Genomic DNA, 17051 nt, shown 5'->3' with positions numbered 1-17051 from the left:
CGAATAGCGAAAATGTCTGAAAAATGTCTGATCAAAATCAGATTATCTTTCGAGGCGGCGGCTAAAAACACCGGGGCTAGGACAAACACAAGTTTAATTTTTTACCTGGCCTATATATTCACGTATATATGTAACAGGAGCCTGTCGACGTATTCCAATTATCATATTCACGGTCGCCATGGCGCGCATCACGGAAAAAATCATGGCCGTCGGAAAAATAGTAAATAATTGCAGTGCGATTGAGGTATATACGCTGCGCGTTTTACCTTGCAAATTGACACGATTTGAGGTGTTTTCGTAAAAGGTGTCCTGTTACATGATGCCTTGATTCAAATCATCTGTCAATTAGTTATATCCATTCATCCCAAGCCTCAACCGGAATGTGTAGGCCGCGCTGCTTCATCAGCCCGAAGTGATGTGACGGAAATCTCCTGCGCTCGAATTTGTGACAACGCTTTCATACTTCTCTCCTTAAAGGCGTACATCGTTCTTGTTCACTACCTTTTCTCATCCCGCAACTATCTTTAGTGCGCCATTCCAACACCAGGCGACGCTAATAGTCAATAGACGCGATACTGTAATACATACTAGCGCTAGTGCAGCGCGTGTATCAATTTTCCGACCGCTGCATGTTAACCCGGAGCATGTATGCACTTGAATTGTCACCGGAAATCATTTAACAGAGGGCACATAGGTTGTCGCAATTTCGAAAATTCGACCAGTGTTCTCTGGTGCGGTTACGGCAGTCAGTGGCATGCATCATATTCGTGGAAACGACCACCAAACGAAGAAGAAGGAGTAACGTTTAGAATTTCCGAGGGTCTCTTCCCTTCCCAATCTCCAAACCTCGCTCGGTAACGGTTGCTTAGTGATATAAGCACCGTTTACTCACCGTTTAAAGTACTGGCGTACTTTTGCTACGGAGCAACTGCTAGTTATCCTCTCATTGGGGGATTGTTCCCTTTCCTTATTAACTAAGATGACGGAACACAGCCATTCGAATTCAGAATGACTTGAGACTAACGCCAACATTAGCGTGTAACTGTAACCTCACTCATGATAACATTAGGCGAGCTCAGGGCATCATTAGGCAGGTTCCGCGAACCTACGAACGTCCTTTGCTACGCGACACACGTGGATCGTCCTCTTTTCCTAGCCCTACGAGAAATCCGGGACTTTTTTCTTCATTGTAACGGTTGCGAAACCTTCCTATTGTTCATTTCTGATTTTCTGGACGAGGTTGGATACAGACACGATGAATAGGACGAACCTCGTCACCGATGACCCGGCGTCATACTGGGCGTTAGAACTAATACTCATCATAGTAAAAAAATGGTTGATCAGCTGTGTCGTTGTTCCGATCGGCTTTTTTGGTAACGTTGTTCTTTTGTTGATTACGCTGAAGGGGAAGGCCGCCGGAGTTCCAACTGCGTCTACTTGGCGGCGCTGTCAGTCTTAGACACTTTGGTGCTTTTAGCGACCCTCTGTTTCATAATACTCTATGTCCACGGATATCCAATCGACTCACTCGCTCACTCATTCAACCGCCAGGCCATTTGGAAGTAAGTATATGAATATCAACCAGGGGCATCTACCGTCTGCGCACCTCCTTGAGCACTTTGAATCAGCACCGCGGTCGGCAGAAGGTCGAACTAAATCTCTAGATTTCGCCCCCGGTTACGCACCTCCGTTGGCGCGTCTGGCTTTGCGAAAACTCCCTAATAATATCGGTCGGGTAGTTTTGGGCGCTTTGCTCAACTGGCGTTAGTGAAAAGCATTGTGAGGTAAGGCCAATGTTACTACTAACACGGATGAAACAACCGACCGAAGAAATCGCTAAAAGCCTTTTTGTACCTGCAATCATTAAGCAACATCTACCACCGGTTGGGCTTGGAGATTGTACAGTTAAAGGACCAGTGGGATCATTAAACTGAAAAATCGGTTCGCAGGGACTGAGTGACTGGTACTGCCCGATAGGGGGGTCAACTATGCCGCTAGTACTAATACAAAGCACTACATGCGTTACTAGCTGGCAAACTGGCAAACTGACAAATGGTTTTGCCCGTCTGGCGTTACCAAGCTGTCGGCTGCCTAGTCACCTCCTGTTCTACATTAAGTAGTGTCCAAAAGCTTGTATTGCTGACCACACAACACTTTTTACTAAATTCTTTTTTCCAGGATTCTCGTTTACTTCTCATACGCTTCTTCACATGCCTCACGATTTTGTCTTGCCGCCATGACAGTTGATCGCGCATGCGCAGTTAGATTTCCACTGAAGGCAAAGACGATATGCACCGTATCCCGAGCACGAAAGTTTATCGCGCTTTGTACTAGTATCGCCATTGTTTGGAACATCCATATAGTGACCCCCTCACTAACTGATACCAAGCAAGAGGAATTATTCATATATGCTTTTGACAGCTTTATGGGAGTGTTGCTCCCATTTTCGATAGTTTTAACAGCTAATGTTGTCATCATCACCGGCTTGAAGCAAGCAACAGAGATTCGGAGCTCGGCCGTTACCAAGGAAACGAGCGCACGCGAGAAGTCGTTGACGCGAGTCTTGATCCTCATGTCGATCGCCTTTCTAGTCACGTGCTTGCCGTACACTGTTAACGAGCTGATACTTTTCGGAATCTCAGGTCAGAAGGCGCAGTACGATTTCCGTATCCGGTATTGGAGAATCCGATTTGAAGCGGGACACTGGATTACGCTGGCCTTTAACTTTGTGAATCACGCAACGAACTTTTTCTTTTACATAATTGGTGGAGGAAAGAAGTTCAAACAGGAATTTCGGGATCTTTTTCGCATCAAGAACTCGAGCTGATTACCGGTGTGCAAGGGATAGTAGTCCTAGGGCTGATAGTCCGTGTAACAATAGCCCGCATTGCTAAATGTTTCGGTTAGGGTTAGCGGTACAATAGATCATGCTGCTTAATTGATCAAATACAATGCTACCGGACTATGACTCCAGGGGGACTATATCCGCTGTCACACTGGAACCGGTCGTGAGATCACTCTCTTGTAACATGTAAAGTGCTAGCTCCAGTCAAAAACTCCCATGCTGACCATTTCGTCATCATAATCGTCTTTCCTTAACGTGGTGCCGGGCGACAGGACGAGGCCGGCCACTGCGTCCGGAGTGTAGCTCCAGTATAAACTCACACGGTTGTTACCATGGGGGGAGCCTGGAGAACCATATTTCATGATTGTCCCGCTGTGCACTGCGCGAGTTGACAGGTAAACGAGTTGACAGGTACACGGCGGTTAATACCAGCATCATGTTTACCGTGGCAACGGCGACAACTTTATCATGTAACGTCGTAGGACCCCCATGTGACCAACTGAGACATTCGTGGTGTGTACTTCCTTGTTCGTAAGGCTTGCGAAACCTACCTACATACGAGAAATCGACGAAGTCCGTTTCAAAGTTGCATTCTTCGTGTTTCATCGTTCGTAGCTCTTCGTATGACCTTCGAAACCTGCCTCAGAACGGAGACAGAGGTAACACGTGACAAGGAAATTCAATGAGTGATACCATGAAGCTAACATAACAAACGCCTTCCGTGCCAAACGAGATACCCCCCCTCCTCCTTTCTAAGGCCTGGCACTGGCGTGAGGACCAAGGGATGAATATAATGATAGGGTATACAGAAGGGGCTTTTCACGAGACAATAATTTCGACTGTGAGGTGGAATATATTCTGCCTTTAGCAACAATCAATGCTAATTAATGTTTTCATAAATGTTTGGCCATTGTTATCTTGTTGAGCCAATTAAGCCTTCAAAACATTCAAACATGCGTATTACGTGTCCGTCCACTGTGAACAATGCGCTCGGCCTTAAGCTTGGCGAGTTCCGGGTGCTTGGTGACTTAACGGGGCCCAACCTATCTTGACTGGGAGCCGTCTGTGCCAGTGCACCTCATTGCTGGCCAGGCGGATAATGACCCTGATAGCCACCATTCGGCGCCACTTGTACGATCACATAATAAATAGTTCTACGCTTGTACACAGTTGAATACTTCACCCATACAAAATGCCAGCACAATCTCTCCTCACACGCAAATTAGTTTTGGGTCAACTTTCAAAGGGTTAAACCTAGATATATCTCTAAAGTGCAAATGTTGATCCACTTTTTACTTCAATGTTTATAACACAAAGGCCAATGGCAGTTAAGTATGCGATGTTGATAGAGGGAGTGACGTAATCACTTCGCCTACAATAGGAATCAAGGGGCTTTTACCAAGATCTACCAAAACGTATTCTTCGATTTACGCCAGGCCACGGGAAATAGTGATATGCAGTTAAACAAATTTAGCACGAGCAACACAATGCCCTCCCCGCGTCCAAACCATTATCAAAGCAATTTTTTGATGCATCGTCAAGTTTATCAACATGTTCATCAAATCAATCTCTTGTCCGAGAAAGTAATCACCCTCCCTATACAAGGAATCATGGCTCTTTCAACGATACAGCTTCAAAAAAACTAAGGCCGTAAAGATTGTTTTTTTGGTTTACGGATCGACTCGTGAGGTTTCGCTGTGTAGGCGAAGGTCAAAGGTCACTGTGTAGGCGCTATTTAGCCGCTTTGGGGCGTCTGTTGCGCATTAGACAGGCATTTTGTACAGGCGCACCTTAACCGGCTCAATATCGTCGACACAGCATTATGTTTTAAAAGCTTATCATATTAGCGATAACTGCCTGAAGTATTTCACAATGTTTGGTATCACCAACCGCTGTTGCGACTGGCGATTATAATCGCAACCATGTGCGTCAAAACAATCGCTGGTCTGCGGGCTAAACTGCTGGTAATCGCTGTGTTTGATATTAAATCGCAGGTCGCTGCGGGTACTGATTCTAGTCGCGCAGGCACCTGTCGACCACCGCAAAAGAGCGATTATCGTCGCATGCGATTTAAAGGACCAATGGCATTATTAAGGTCACTATTACCATGCTTGCGACTACCCAGTCACCTCCTATTCTACAGTACCAGTTTTAATTATAAAATAACTTATTAAATGGAAGTCTAAAAAAACTGAATTAATTCACACTTTTCCGATTTTAATTTCGACTGGACCGGAGTGAGGCCTCCGTACAGAGATCACCTTTGCTCGTTTGAAGCACGCTTTTATCAAGGACGTTTTCCTTGTCTTTACAGAGCTCAGGCCGCAAATCCAAAAATAAAAACACGTCGCCTAAGAAAATTTAAATTCATTTTAAACAAATTAGCGCTGAGGGCGAGGGTATTTTATAGGCGATAGGAACTTACACAATACCTGGCTAGTCTAACCTGCCTCGTTTTTATACAGAATTTGTACACAAACGCTTATGAAAAGTTCCGCCAAGTGGAATTGAAACCGATGACGAGTTATTTCAACCTGAAAATGTCACAACCCAAATTCGAAAAGGACGAAGCTTTAGCATAATTCATGCAGACCAATGTCAGCTATTTCGTAGTCAAGTTAACTTGAAATCTCATGAGCCATTACGACAATAATTGCTCGCGTAACATAAGATTTGGTTGCGAGAAAATAACAAAAGTGGTCTGCGGCCGACCGTGAATTGCGCCTCAACAACGCGCCCTTTTGATTGGCTGAGGGCCTGTGACATTCAGGGCCGTCTGGAGCAGTAGGGGGTGAACACTCGTACAGATAGGACACCAGGAAAAGGATAAAACCGATATTTTAAACAAAAAGGTGTTTCAGTAGAAAAACAAGATGACTGATGTGGTATGTATGCTTTTTGGTTTCTTTTATCCTATATAGATACGTTCTATCTACTTTTGAGCTAAAAAATGAAAACGCCCTTTTTTGATTTCATATATAATAATAGAGAGGTTGAGATAACTGACGTTTGTATGTCTACGTATGTGAGGGACGTATTTATGACATAGTGAATATCTGGATTGTATCGCAAAAGATATGGTCGCCGCGTTTCCTGCCACTGATACGGGAATGGGCCCAGGAATGTTCAGACGAAGAAGCCACATTCGAAAGCCGGCCTGCGGGTACCAACAAAGTTTTTTGTATAGATCTTGGCAGTGCATCGTTCCGTGCACGCACGTGTAATGCGTATTTGGATATTACCCTCTGCCCGACTTTCGAATGTGGTCTATGTACGAAGTTTTTAGTAACATATATGTCATGTAACCCAATTCTACATTTTACGAAGTGTTTTTCCAAAAAAATAAAAGTTATCGCGTTTGAAGTCCTCTTAACCTTTATCGGGTGTGTATATAGGCTCTAGATAATGAAATACCGGAAGTAAAACTTTCGTCTGCACAGCAAAAAACGAAACTCGTTGCAAAAAAGTGCGCTCTGCCAGGACAGTTTTGAATGCCCTTCCTCCACATCTGCGATTTACGCGGTGTTCTGTAGACAGTTTGCTATGGGCTGATTCGTTGTCGCCCTTTCCACACGAAACATACATGAAATGAAAGTGACAATTACAAACTTGCACAGTGACGTTCAATCTGTTCTCCGGATCCTACAGTTTCATCATCCGACGTTGCTCACGTTCGATCTCGCATTTTCTCGTGAGAAGCAGAATGGAGTACCATTGGCCACACTGTGATACACAGAGCAATTTGAATGCACATCTCATAGGCCAAATGTCTGCCGCAGAATGCTATAGGCCTAGCCTGAGATGGACCTGATGGTAGCATTATTCTCGTGTCAGCCACAGAATGGCATAGGCGTAGCCTCAATAGGACCTGACTCATGGTAGCATTATTCCCGTGTCAGCCGCAGAATGCCATTGGCCTGGCCTCAAATGGCTCTTGACTCAATATTCTCATGCTGTAGGCCCTACAAACATTATGCTTGCTCGGCAAGGTGTGAGTAAAGACACACAAACAAAAAACTAAAGGGTATTTATAAAAAGGAAACAATGAAACGAAAAACGCCTATGTTTGTACAACATATTGACCTCTGCCTGTACATGCTAGGACAACATGCACCCAACTACCATAATGTATGCCTTGGCTGACCAAAGGATTTATTTACAGCTAAAGTTTTGCCCTGGGGGTATATGAAAAATTGAATATTCACAGGGGAATTGGTTTTGAGGGGAAATGACGAAGCCTATAGTCTGCCTGGGCAAATTAGAAACTGCCAATAAGCTGAATGATTCTCTGTATCAATAACATTTGTGCCGAATAACTACATGTACCTAAATTTAACAGTTACTAGACGTTCCAAAGATTAGCGCGCCAAATTATCAGTCTTATCCGACATTAAAATGTCGTCTGCTCATTCCTATTCACTGCGCAGTGTCTGACAACGGTGCAATGTCAATAATGTTAGGTGTTACACAAAATGTTTCGCAAAGAATATGGGTCAATAGTCTCTCTAAATTCGAATTAGCCAAGCTCAACAACGTTGACTCTGACATTCCTTTGTTATATCCCAAACTGTCCATACAAAGGCTTCCTTATATAACCTTTTATTACGCTAACCGCACCATTTCAGGAGAAAGGGAGTCTGTGATACTCTTGGCTCAAACTCATAAACACATTGTCAATGCGCAATCTTAGACGCCATTTTGGATTCTCATCCTCGATTGCTCTTTTGTTTTTCAGGACAAAGCGCCACCAGCGGATTCCGGCAAGGTGGTGATGCTCGGGGACGAGGGTGATGAAAACAAGGAGCGAGGCAACTGGTCAGGGAGGTTGGATTTCATCCTCTCCTGTGTGGGCTATGCCGTTGGCCTTGGCAACGTCTGGAGGTTCCCCTATTTGACCTACAGAAATGGCGGAGGTAACGTCACATGTTTACGTCTTCAGTCATTTTGCTTGGTTTTTTTTCTTCTCAGAACCAACCGCTTCTTAAAAAGACGGGTTGGCGACTGAAATCTACGAGGATAAAATAATTGGTGTCGTCTGCTGCTTCTGCTGTTGTTGCCGTTGGTAAAACGTAATACGATTACATTCGAGCCGTGGATGTAACCCTCCTCTTGATCATTGGTCGTTTGGAGATTGCTCCATTCGACAAACAAAACTGATTTTTATTATCTTGTCCCGTTTTGTTTAATTTTTACAAGGTATAGTAGCGAGGTTTAGAGGAAATATCACCCCGTAATAATCTATTCATTTCGAACACCAAAAGATGAAGAATCACAATCTTCCATTTATTTTTGACATTTTTTTAGTTAAAAATTATAATTTCTAAAATACATCTTTTCAGGCGCTTTCCTCATTCCCTACCTGATCATGTTGGCGTTCGCGGGTCTTCCGCTCTTCTTCCTCGAGTTGGCTTTCGGACAGTTCGCGTCCCTCGGATGCATCTCACTGTGGAAGATCAGTCCCTTCTTCAAAGGTAGGCCGTCAGAAAAGTGCAGCCCAGTCAGAAATCTGTACGCCGTCAGAAAAGTGTAGGCCGTCAGAAATCTGTACGCCGTCAGAAAAGTGCAGCCCAGTCAGATATCTGTAGGCTGTCAGAAATGTGCAGCCCAGTCAGAAATCTGTAGGCCGTCAGAAAAGTGTAGGCCAGTCAGAAATCTGTAGACCGTCAGAAATGTGCAGCCCAGTCAGTTATCTGTAGGCCATCAGAAATGTGTAGGCCAGTCGGTAATGTGTAGGCCAGTCAGAAATGTGTAGGCCAGTCGGAAATGTGTAGGCCAGTCAGAAATCTGTAGGCCAGTCGGTAATGTGTAGGCCAGTCAGAAATGTGTAGGCCAGTCGGAAATGTGTGGGCCAGTCGGAAATGTGTAGGCCAGTCGGAAATTTGTTGGCCAGTCGGAAATGTGTAGGCCAGTCAGAAATTTGTTGGCTGGTCGGAAATGTGTAGGCCTGTCAGAAATTTAGGCAATCAGAAATGTGTAGGCCTGTCGGAAATTTGTTGGCCAGTCAGAAATGTGTAGGCTAATCAGAAATTTGTTGGCCAGTCAGAAATCTGTAGGCCAATCAGAAATTTGTAGGCCAGTCTGTAATTTGTAGGTCAGAAATCGTAGAACTGTCAGAAATGTGTAGGCCAGTCAGAAATTTGAAGACGAGAAGTTCAGGAAATCGAATTCTCAACTTATTTCACACTTTTCTGATGAAAGAAATTCTTTTTTTCCAGGTATTGGTTGGGGAATGACGATGATCAGTTTCCTGGTCGGCATTTATTACAATGTGATCATCGCCTGGACACTGTTCTATTTCTTCGCCTCATTCACCTCGCAGCTTCCATGGAGCACGTGCGGCAACGATTGGAACACACCCTACTGCAAGGAACTCACAAGTAGGTCACTGAATAGAGAGGTTTCGTTAATGATGTGGTTGACAAAACGGACGAGTGTGTTGTACGCGCCGGTCACCGATCCAAAGGTTGCCCGCGCTCAACGTTGCTTAACTTCCACTCTGTGGCCAACGCGCCAACGCGCCAACCACTGGGCCATAAAGGAATTCCCTTATGACCGGCGGGTTACGCCGTGCCATATACCTGGGGTACTATGCACTGCGCTCAACGTTGCTTAACTTCCACTCTGGGGCCAACGCGCCAACCACTGGGCCATAAAGGAATTCCCTCATGGCCGACGGGTTACGCCGTGCCATATACCTGGGGGTACTATACACTGCGCTCAACGTTGCTTAACTTCCACTCTGTGGCCAACGCGCCAACCACTGGGCCATAAATGAATTCCCTCATGGCCGACGGGTTACGCCGTGCCATATACCTGGGGGTACTATACACTGCGCTCAACGTTGCTTAACTTCCACTCTGTGGCCAACGCGCCAACCACTGGGCCATAAAGGAATTCCCTCATGGCCGACGGGTTACGCCGTGCCATATACCTGGGGGTACTATACACTGCGCTCAACGTTGCTTAACTTCCACTCTGGGGCCAACGCGCCAACCACTGGGCCATAAAGGAATTCCCTCATGGCCGGCGGGTTAAGCGGCCATGCCATATACCTGTGGGTAGAATACAACGAGTACGCATTTGTGTAGGGAAAGGTGGTACATTTAAAGCCCCAGTAGTGTAATGTCCGTATTTATAAAGCGCTACAGTAAAGCATATTTTACTGCCAGCTGTTTTTTTCATACTGTAGGGTCTTTATTTGTGCCTGTTTACAGTGTATTGTCCTGTTTGGAGAAGTCGCGGCCCAGCTGGAAGCCATTTTTGTATGAAAAACCAACACATCTCATACCAAAGTTGTCCCTTTAATGGCCGTGTTCATCTTTTCATTTTCCAGAGCCGATCTGTAACGACAGCACAGTTGCTGAGATGAACTACACTGTTGGTGTTGACTGCATGAACTTCACTGGTGTCAACATGACGGGGATGAAGCCGACATTGCCCAGCCAGGAATACTGGGAGTAAGTGGAGGACTGAATCGGATTCCTAGGTCTTCTAGACGTTAGATTTGATGTCTGCGTCGTTTGTTCAATTCGTTTCAACGAATATGGCACACGCCACTGCCGTTCCGGTGTAGAAGTTTAAAATGTCCTAGGATAAAATGTCCGGGAACAAAGGATTCTATTATGCGCTGAGCTATTGACGGTCATTGCCTCTATAGAACCATATGCCATAATCTGTCGGAATACAATAGGCCCGGACAGTTTTTCTAGGGGGGACACTTTTTACTTTTACACCGGCACCAAAGAAATCTTTGCCGTTATTGGCAGATTTGCGATGTTGAAAACAGTACACTTACCTTGTCGATTCTCATATGACGAACCCAGTTCACGTATAGCCGAAATCAGCATGCAGCGATCGAGATATTTGATACACGCACCATTTGTACACAGATTACGTGCGAAAATGCATGCATGACTGGCTGTCAGCGTCGCCTAGCGTTAGAAATAGGAAATAAGATATATTTGGAGCAACTGTAACTATATGTGAACAAACGGCGTACCCGTTTAAGAGTCTGATCTTGGCACTAGAATCCTTAAAGGGTATGGCGACTTATACCATCTCTGCATAGTGCCAGTTTCTAGGTAGAGGTAATTCCCAACAGTATTGTTTCGACGCTGAAATTAATATCTCCTGAAAATACTACACTTTCATTACAAGAACCTTGAAACATTGATACCTTTACCCCGACCCGACAGCTTGTTTTGGTCGTTGAGCGTTTCACCAACGTGATCTTGTCTTTCAGGAACTTCGTGCTCGGGCAGTCCGATGGTCTTGAAAACATGGGTCAGATCAGGTGGCAGTTGGCCCTCTGCCTTCTTCTCGCCTGGGTCGTTATCTTCTTGTGTCTGGTCAAGGGAATCAAATCATCCGGAAAGGTAGGTCAGAGGTCAAACAGATGTATCTAGGTCAGTGTTGTTATTGTCGTTTGATATCACGGTTGCTGTGTCTTCTGCGTAGCTTGTTTGTGTCGACCGTTTCGGCAAGCCCAGATTGATTTCTGTGGAGGCCGAGTAGCCCAAAAGGGCTTTCAGCAGGGACACATAAAAAGCTTCGATAAGAATATATAGTACCCCCAGGTATATGGCACGGCTTAACCCGCCGGCCATGAGGGAATTCCTTTATGGCCAAGTGGTTGGCGCGTTGGCCCCAGAGTGGGAGTTAAGCAACGTTGAGTGCGGTCAACCTTTGGCTCGGTGACCGGCGCGTACAATACAATATGGTTGTCATCATTTCTGCTTTCAGGTGGTCTACTTCACCGCTACCTTCCCCTACGTCGTCCTCATCATTCTCCTAGTTCGAGGATGCACGCTAGAGGGGGCTATAGAAGGGATAAAGTTTTATGTTACACCAGACTTTGCAAGATTGGCCAATGCGAAGGTAGATATAGGTGGCGCTCAATTCAATAGAAAATCCATTACACACATTGAGAAAACGTCACCGGAGAGCTCCTTATTATCGCCTCCAAATAACGGAGAGTCAAAATGCGAGGGGATGGATTGAATGGTCGAATCGTGGCCCGATTTTTCATCTGCTAAATTTTATTCTAAGTAGATGAATTGGGCGAATGTCTTTCGTGGAATGACGCTGATAGTTGAGTGAGCTTTAGATTACGACTTAGTTTTACACGGCTTTAACAATAAATATTATCTTCTTCACAATTGTGCAGGTGTGGGCTGACGCGGCTACCCAGATTTTCTACTCTCTCGGAATTGCGTTCGGTGGTCTCCAAGTGATGTCCAGTTACAACAGATTCAACAACAACTGCTACAGGTAAGCAGACGATATGTCCGGAAATTTACGGAGATACCCGAGCATCATCGGGAAAGTTCGGCAACTTTCTGGTATTCTGATTTTCTACCCTCTCGGAATTGCGTATGGTTCTGTGTTGACTTACCAGAACTCTTTATCCAACGGAAATATATTTCATACAACATCGCATCTTCTTTTCTGTACATGTACCTTTAGGGCCTAGCAGTTAAACAATGACACATCTCCTTTTAGGGACACGTTGATCGTCGCCATCTTGAACTGTAGCACGAGCGTGTTTGCTGGGTTCGTGATCTTCAGTGTGCTAGGTTTCATGGCTACCGTCTCTAACGTTGAAGTGGGAGAGGTTGCAGACAGCGGTAAGTTCGTGTTCTTGTCACTAGGGGGCGTATCTTACGAGATAACACGCGAGTTGCCCGTGCAACGTTCTGGGTCTTTGACGTTGCAGACGGTTACAGCGGTTAGTACTGACTCTCGTCAATGGGGGGCGTATCTCACGAGAAAACAGGCGAGTTGTCATCGTGTGGGGCGAGCGGAAACCATGTATGTATTGTACGCGCCGGTCACCGATCCAAAGGTTGACCGCGCTCAACGTTGCTTAACTTCCACTCTGGGGCCAACGCGCCAACCACTGGGCCATAAACGAATTCCCTCATGGCCGGTGGGTTAAGCCGTTCCATATACCTGGGGGTACTATACAATGTAGGCCTATGTTGCGCAGTATTGGTAAACAATTACTGTGCAAGGATTCTCCTCATTAGCGAATGGAAATAATAAGAGGGTTTGAGAGTGGTTTTTCAACTGTTGTAACACGGCTTGTGATTGGTCAGTTCAAACTTTCGTATCAGCATCCAACTGTACAAATTAATCTTTGAACTATCGCCTCCATGCATTGTTACAAATGTCCTGTTATCATTTTTCTTCTAGGCCCTGGCCTTGCGTTTGTTGCGTACCCTGCTGGAATTGCTATGATGCCCGTTGCGCCACTCTGGTCGCTATTGTTTTTCTTCATGCTGTTCACCCTCGGATTGGACAGTCAGGTATGACGTCACTCTATAAGAGCGTTTTGATTAGTCAATTCAAATATTTGATAATTTAAAAAAATCCGATTGGTCAAACTTTGATCTCTGTGTTCTTTATTTACCTTGGCAAACTTGAGCCATTCCACCGCAAGAGGCGCTCATCTGAATCGAAGTGGACCTTTGCTTTCTCGTAACGAAAACCTGACATTTCCTTTCATAAATCCGACTGTGGACCAAATTTCATTTCGTCAATATTTGTATATTATATTGCTGTGGTTACCATTTTCAGTTCGCCATGATGGAGACGGTTATCAGCGCCATTGTTGATGAGTTCCGGTTCCTCAGGAGATTCAAGACCCACGTAACTCTAGGCCTGTGCATTTCTATGTATCTGCTCGGATTACCATGTGTGACCGAGGTAAGTCTGCAAGAAAGTAGTCCCCTTGAAAAAAAACATGATAAAACAACACATTTTTCGAGTGCATCGAAGGAATGGCGTGCGAATACAAGCAGAGAACGAAATTATTGAGAGCAAAGTGATAAACGTGTCAAGTAAACGTCCACTATAGTGTCCATCTCTGTAGCGAAGGTGTCTACCAAAAGTCCAAGATGGCGTCCATCAGTGTAACCAAGGTGTCTACCAAAAGTCCAAGATGGCGTCCATCAGTGTAACCAAGGTGTCTACCAACAGTCCAAGATGGCGTTCATCAGTGTAACCAAGGTGTCTACCAAAAGTCCAAGATGGCGTCCATCAGTGTAACCAAGGTGTCTACCAACAGTCCAAGATGGCGTCCATCTTAAATATCGTCATGATCTTACATTCCAGGGTGGTATCTACATGTTCACGCTGATAGACTGGTACTCTGCCTGGTTCTCAATCATGATCATCGCCGTCCTCGAATCCCTGGTAGTGTCCTGGGTATATGGCTTCGCCGAGTTCGCAAACGACATCGAGATGATGATCGGATTCAAGCCCAATATCTACTGGAGGGTTTGCTGGAGTTTCCTCTCGCCGGCCTTGATCACGGTAAGTCACGGCCGTTGTGGAAGTGGCCATAAATCTAAATTTGCAACAACAGCTACAACAAAGCGTTTAGTTTCACCACTGTTATTTATTTTCGCGAATCGAGGTTGCTAGCGAAATCCGCAAAAAATTCCCGCGAAAATGTAGTATTTTACAATATGTTCAATCATTTAATTTCAGTTCGTCATCATATTCTCGGCTGTTCAGTATACGTCCCCAGCGTTAGGTAATTACCAGTACCCGGCCTGGGGCGAGGCTTTGGCTTGGTTGATGGTTATGGCCTCCCTTATCTTCCTCCCTATCTTCATGGTCGTCGAGTGCTGCCGAGGTGGACGTTTCAAGAAGGTAATACAGGGTGTCAAAAAATACTCTTTTAAATACTGCTTTTAAAGTTGAATTACACGAATATTTAAAAAATATATAAAAACGAATATTTTTGAAAAAAATGTCCCGATACCGTATCTTTCGAGGGATAAAAAGTTAGTTTGCCCGAGAGAAAACGGCTATAAATTCTTTCTTGCTTTATTACCCAATCACAGCAAATATCAGAAACACCACTACGAAAAATTCCTGATTAGGAAAGTTCAGTGTGTCCTTCATACCTATGAATTATATTTTCTACGGAGGTGACGTCATCAGGCAACACACGATTTCATGTCACATGGCGTCGTTTGTCCAATGCGGTGCGGCAATTCGCGATTGTCATGTAACAATTCTAATTAGTGATATTTTTTCGTCTTTTTAAAGGTGATGCACGTAACCGGCTGGGGACCGGCTCACGACTGGGGCCCAGCACTAGATATGCATCGTGTCGGTCGCTACAAACCCCTCAACAAGGCCGCAGAAGAGCCACAGGAATTTGCTGACATCAAAGGAGAGACCAATGGCGCCTACGCCAACAATGGATTTAGCTTGTAAACACGAAAAGAAGGCCCTGATACTGTATAGTAATGGATCATGCAAATCTGTATAGTCATAGGGCCGACTTGCGGTTAAAGGTATTGGATTTCACCCTGTAACGTAATGTGTGGGACAGCATGGGCCCCGACTCTGTATCGTAAGAGCCTCCTTTTGCTAAGCAGGGTCCTGAATCTGTATAATGAATGGTGTCCATTCGCCAGACAAGGCCCAGAGTCTGTATAGTGATAGGAATTTGTCCTGTATGGGACTTCGTTGTTATTTTTGTATCCGGCAGAGAGCGCTTTTGTCACCACTCGCGACGGTGACATTTTGTAGTAATCCGTCCTTTAATGTTAGCTTACACTATTGATACGCCCTTATGCGCATTTGTTTACACTGAACATAATATTCCCCCAACTAGAAACATTTGAAAGGGTTTGCTATATAAAGGTGAACTCCACTTTTTGTCCCAAAATGGCCCAAGTCCGCATGAGAAACATGTTTTTGGCGACGTCTCGGATGGGACACTTTATATCCGGGAACGTTGTTCCTGCCATTAGGGTCGAATATCAAATTTATTTCTTCACAAGTGGATAAATGTCCTTGTTTTCGTCCTCTGTGTAAATTTGTATTTTAGATATGTTTTAAATACTGTTTTTTAAAAGTCAAGTCGGCTCAAGGCGACATAACTGTCAATATAAGGGTTTATGCCTCTTTCCGTTTTACTGTAAACTGTTAAATTGAATGCTTATTCGTGTAAATAGTATCAGGAAAGCCAATGTACGCACAAATGTATAATAATTTCGAACAAAATTCGGAAAATTTCCGATATTTTCCGGAATTGCTCAACAGGTTTTGTACCGGAAAGTAGCCACCATCTCCTGGCCACAGATACGTACAAGCAATGGAGAACACTGAAGGTTGGTTTAAGGAATGTAGGTCAAAGCCGAGGCGGGGCCGAGGTTTTGGCCGAAACTGCGTATCGTCGACTTGAAGATGGAGGCGACTTTTAAATTATACGCCGCTGTAAAGTTCCGATTGTATCCAAGATAATTTTTTAACCATCTGTATATTTTATTAGACAGCTGATATTTTACCATATGCTATATACTTTTAGATAGAAATTTACATACAGGTAATTGAATGACATTTATACTTTTTAACCATATTGACTGAAAAGGGCAAATATAATTTATAATTCAACGAAAAGTTCGGAAAATCTATTTCATAGTTTTAACTTCATGTGTAAGACACCATGCAGGTTTATTTTGTTGTGTTTTGTCGAGTTGTACAGTGTGTCCCATAACTCGGCAAAGAAAAATGTAGAAACTTCTCTTATAAGACAACTTTTAGACTATGCCACGACTTTTGAATATCCAATAAGTAGTAACCCAAAACGTTTTATCTGGGACACACTGTATGAACGTTTTAAACATGAATTACTCTAACAAATGGATTGATCGAGTGATATTACGGTATTGCTATGAGATTGCGCAATAAGGACGAAACGATGAGATTTTTCGAAACCTCTCAGTTCATGTGAAGTTAATGCCCAACGCAACGCGTGATTTTTCCATTTCCACAGGCATTTGACTTTGGCCTGGTTTATCTCGCACTGTTGTTCACTTGAACATGTTGTCTAATTATCCTTTGCCTGTGTAAATATCCCGATAAATCGCAAGTTGCCTATCAGGAAGATCTGGTATTAAAAATATTGTGTTAAAGGGTGGCTGCGTCTATTCTGCAACATCTTCGGACGATGTAAATATCTCGCCCCATCTTCGCTTTACAGTTCACATGATCAACCTATCTTGTGAGTCCGAAGTAGTTTGTTTCCCTGCCCACAGATGGCGTTATAATCTTCACAGCGCCATCTGTATTTAGGTCATCTGACCAGACTACTCTCATACGAAACCATTTGAGACTCAATTTTTATTTACTATTGTATATTTTAAAATGTATTTTTCTATCAGAATAAAGTAACGATAAAGTA

The 17051-nt window shown here is 44.3% G+C and overlaps 1 protein-coding gene across 1 annotated transcript; it reads left to right on the top strand.

Moving 5' to 3' along the window:
- Window positions 1-5387: 5387 nt before the first annotated feature.
- Window positions 5388-17051, top strand: LOC135498752 (sodium- and chloride-dependent glycine transporter 2-like). Its single transcript, XM_064789155.1, has 14 exons — window positions 5388-5730; window positions 7581-7758; window positions 8185-8316; window positions 9061-9222; window positions 10179-10302; window positions 11088-11220; window positions 11588-11722; window positions 12012-12115; window positions 12347-12471; window positions 13040-13152; window positions 13424-13552; window positions 13961-14161; window positions 14339-14503; window positions 14906-17051. The coding sequence occupies exons 1-14, from the start codon at window positions 5719-5721 to the stop codon at window positions 15074-15076; spliced, it is 1884 nt and encodes a 627-aa protein (XP_064645225.1). The 5' UTR covers window positions 5388-5718; the 3' UTR covers window positions 15077-17051.

The sequence above is a fragment of the Lineus longissimus genome, chromosome 14 (assembly GCF_910592395.1).
Source record: "Lineus longissimus chromosome 14, tnLinLong1.2, whole genome shotgun sequence".
Taxonomy (NCBI): Eukaryota; Metazoa; Nemertea; class Pilidiophora; order Heteronemertea; family Lineidae; genus Lineus; species Lineus longissimus.
Note: the sequence above shows the minus strand (reverse complement) of the source record. Positions and strands in the feature narration are given on the sequence as shown.

What these genes read in the sequence shown, in the direction of transcription:
- LOC135498752 (XM_064789155.1), top strand. An exon ending in CTACTGCAAGGAACTCACAA is followed by an intron (nt 9,223 to 10,178) that starts GTAGGTCACTGA and finishes TTCATTTTCCAG; the next exon opens with AGCCGATCTGTAACGACAGC. An exon ending in GGGAGAGGTTGCAGACAGCG is followed by an intron (nt 12,472 to 13,039) that starts GTAAGTTCGTGT and finishes TTTTTCTTCTAG; the next exon opens with GCCCTGGCCTTGCGTTTGTT.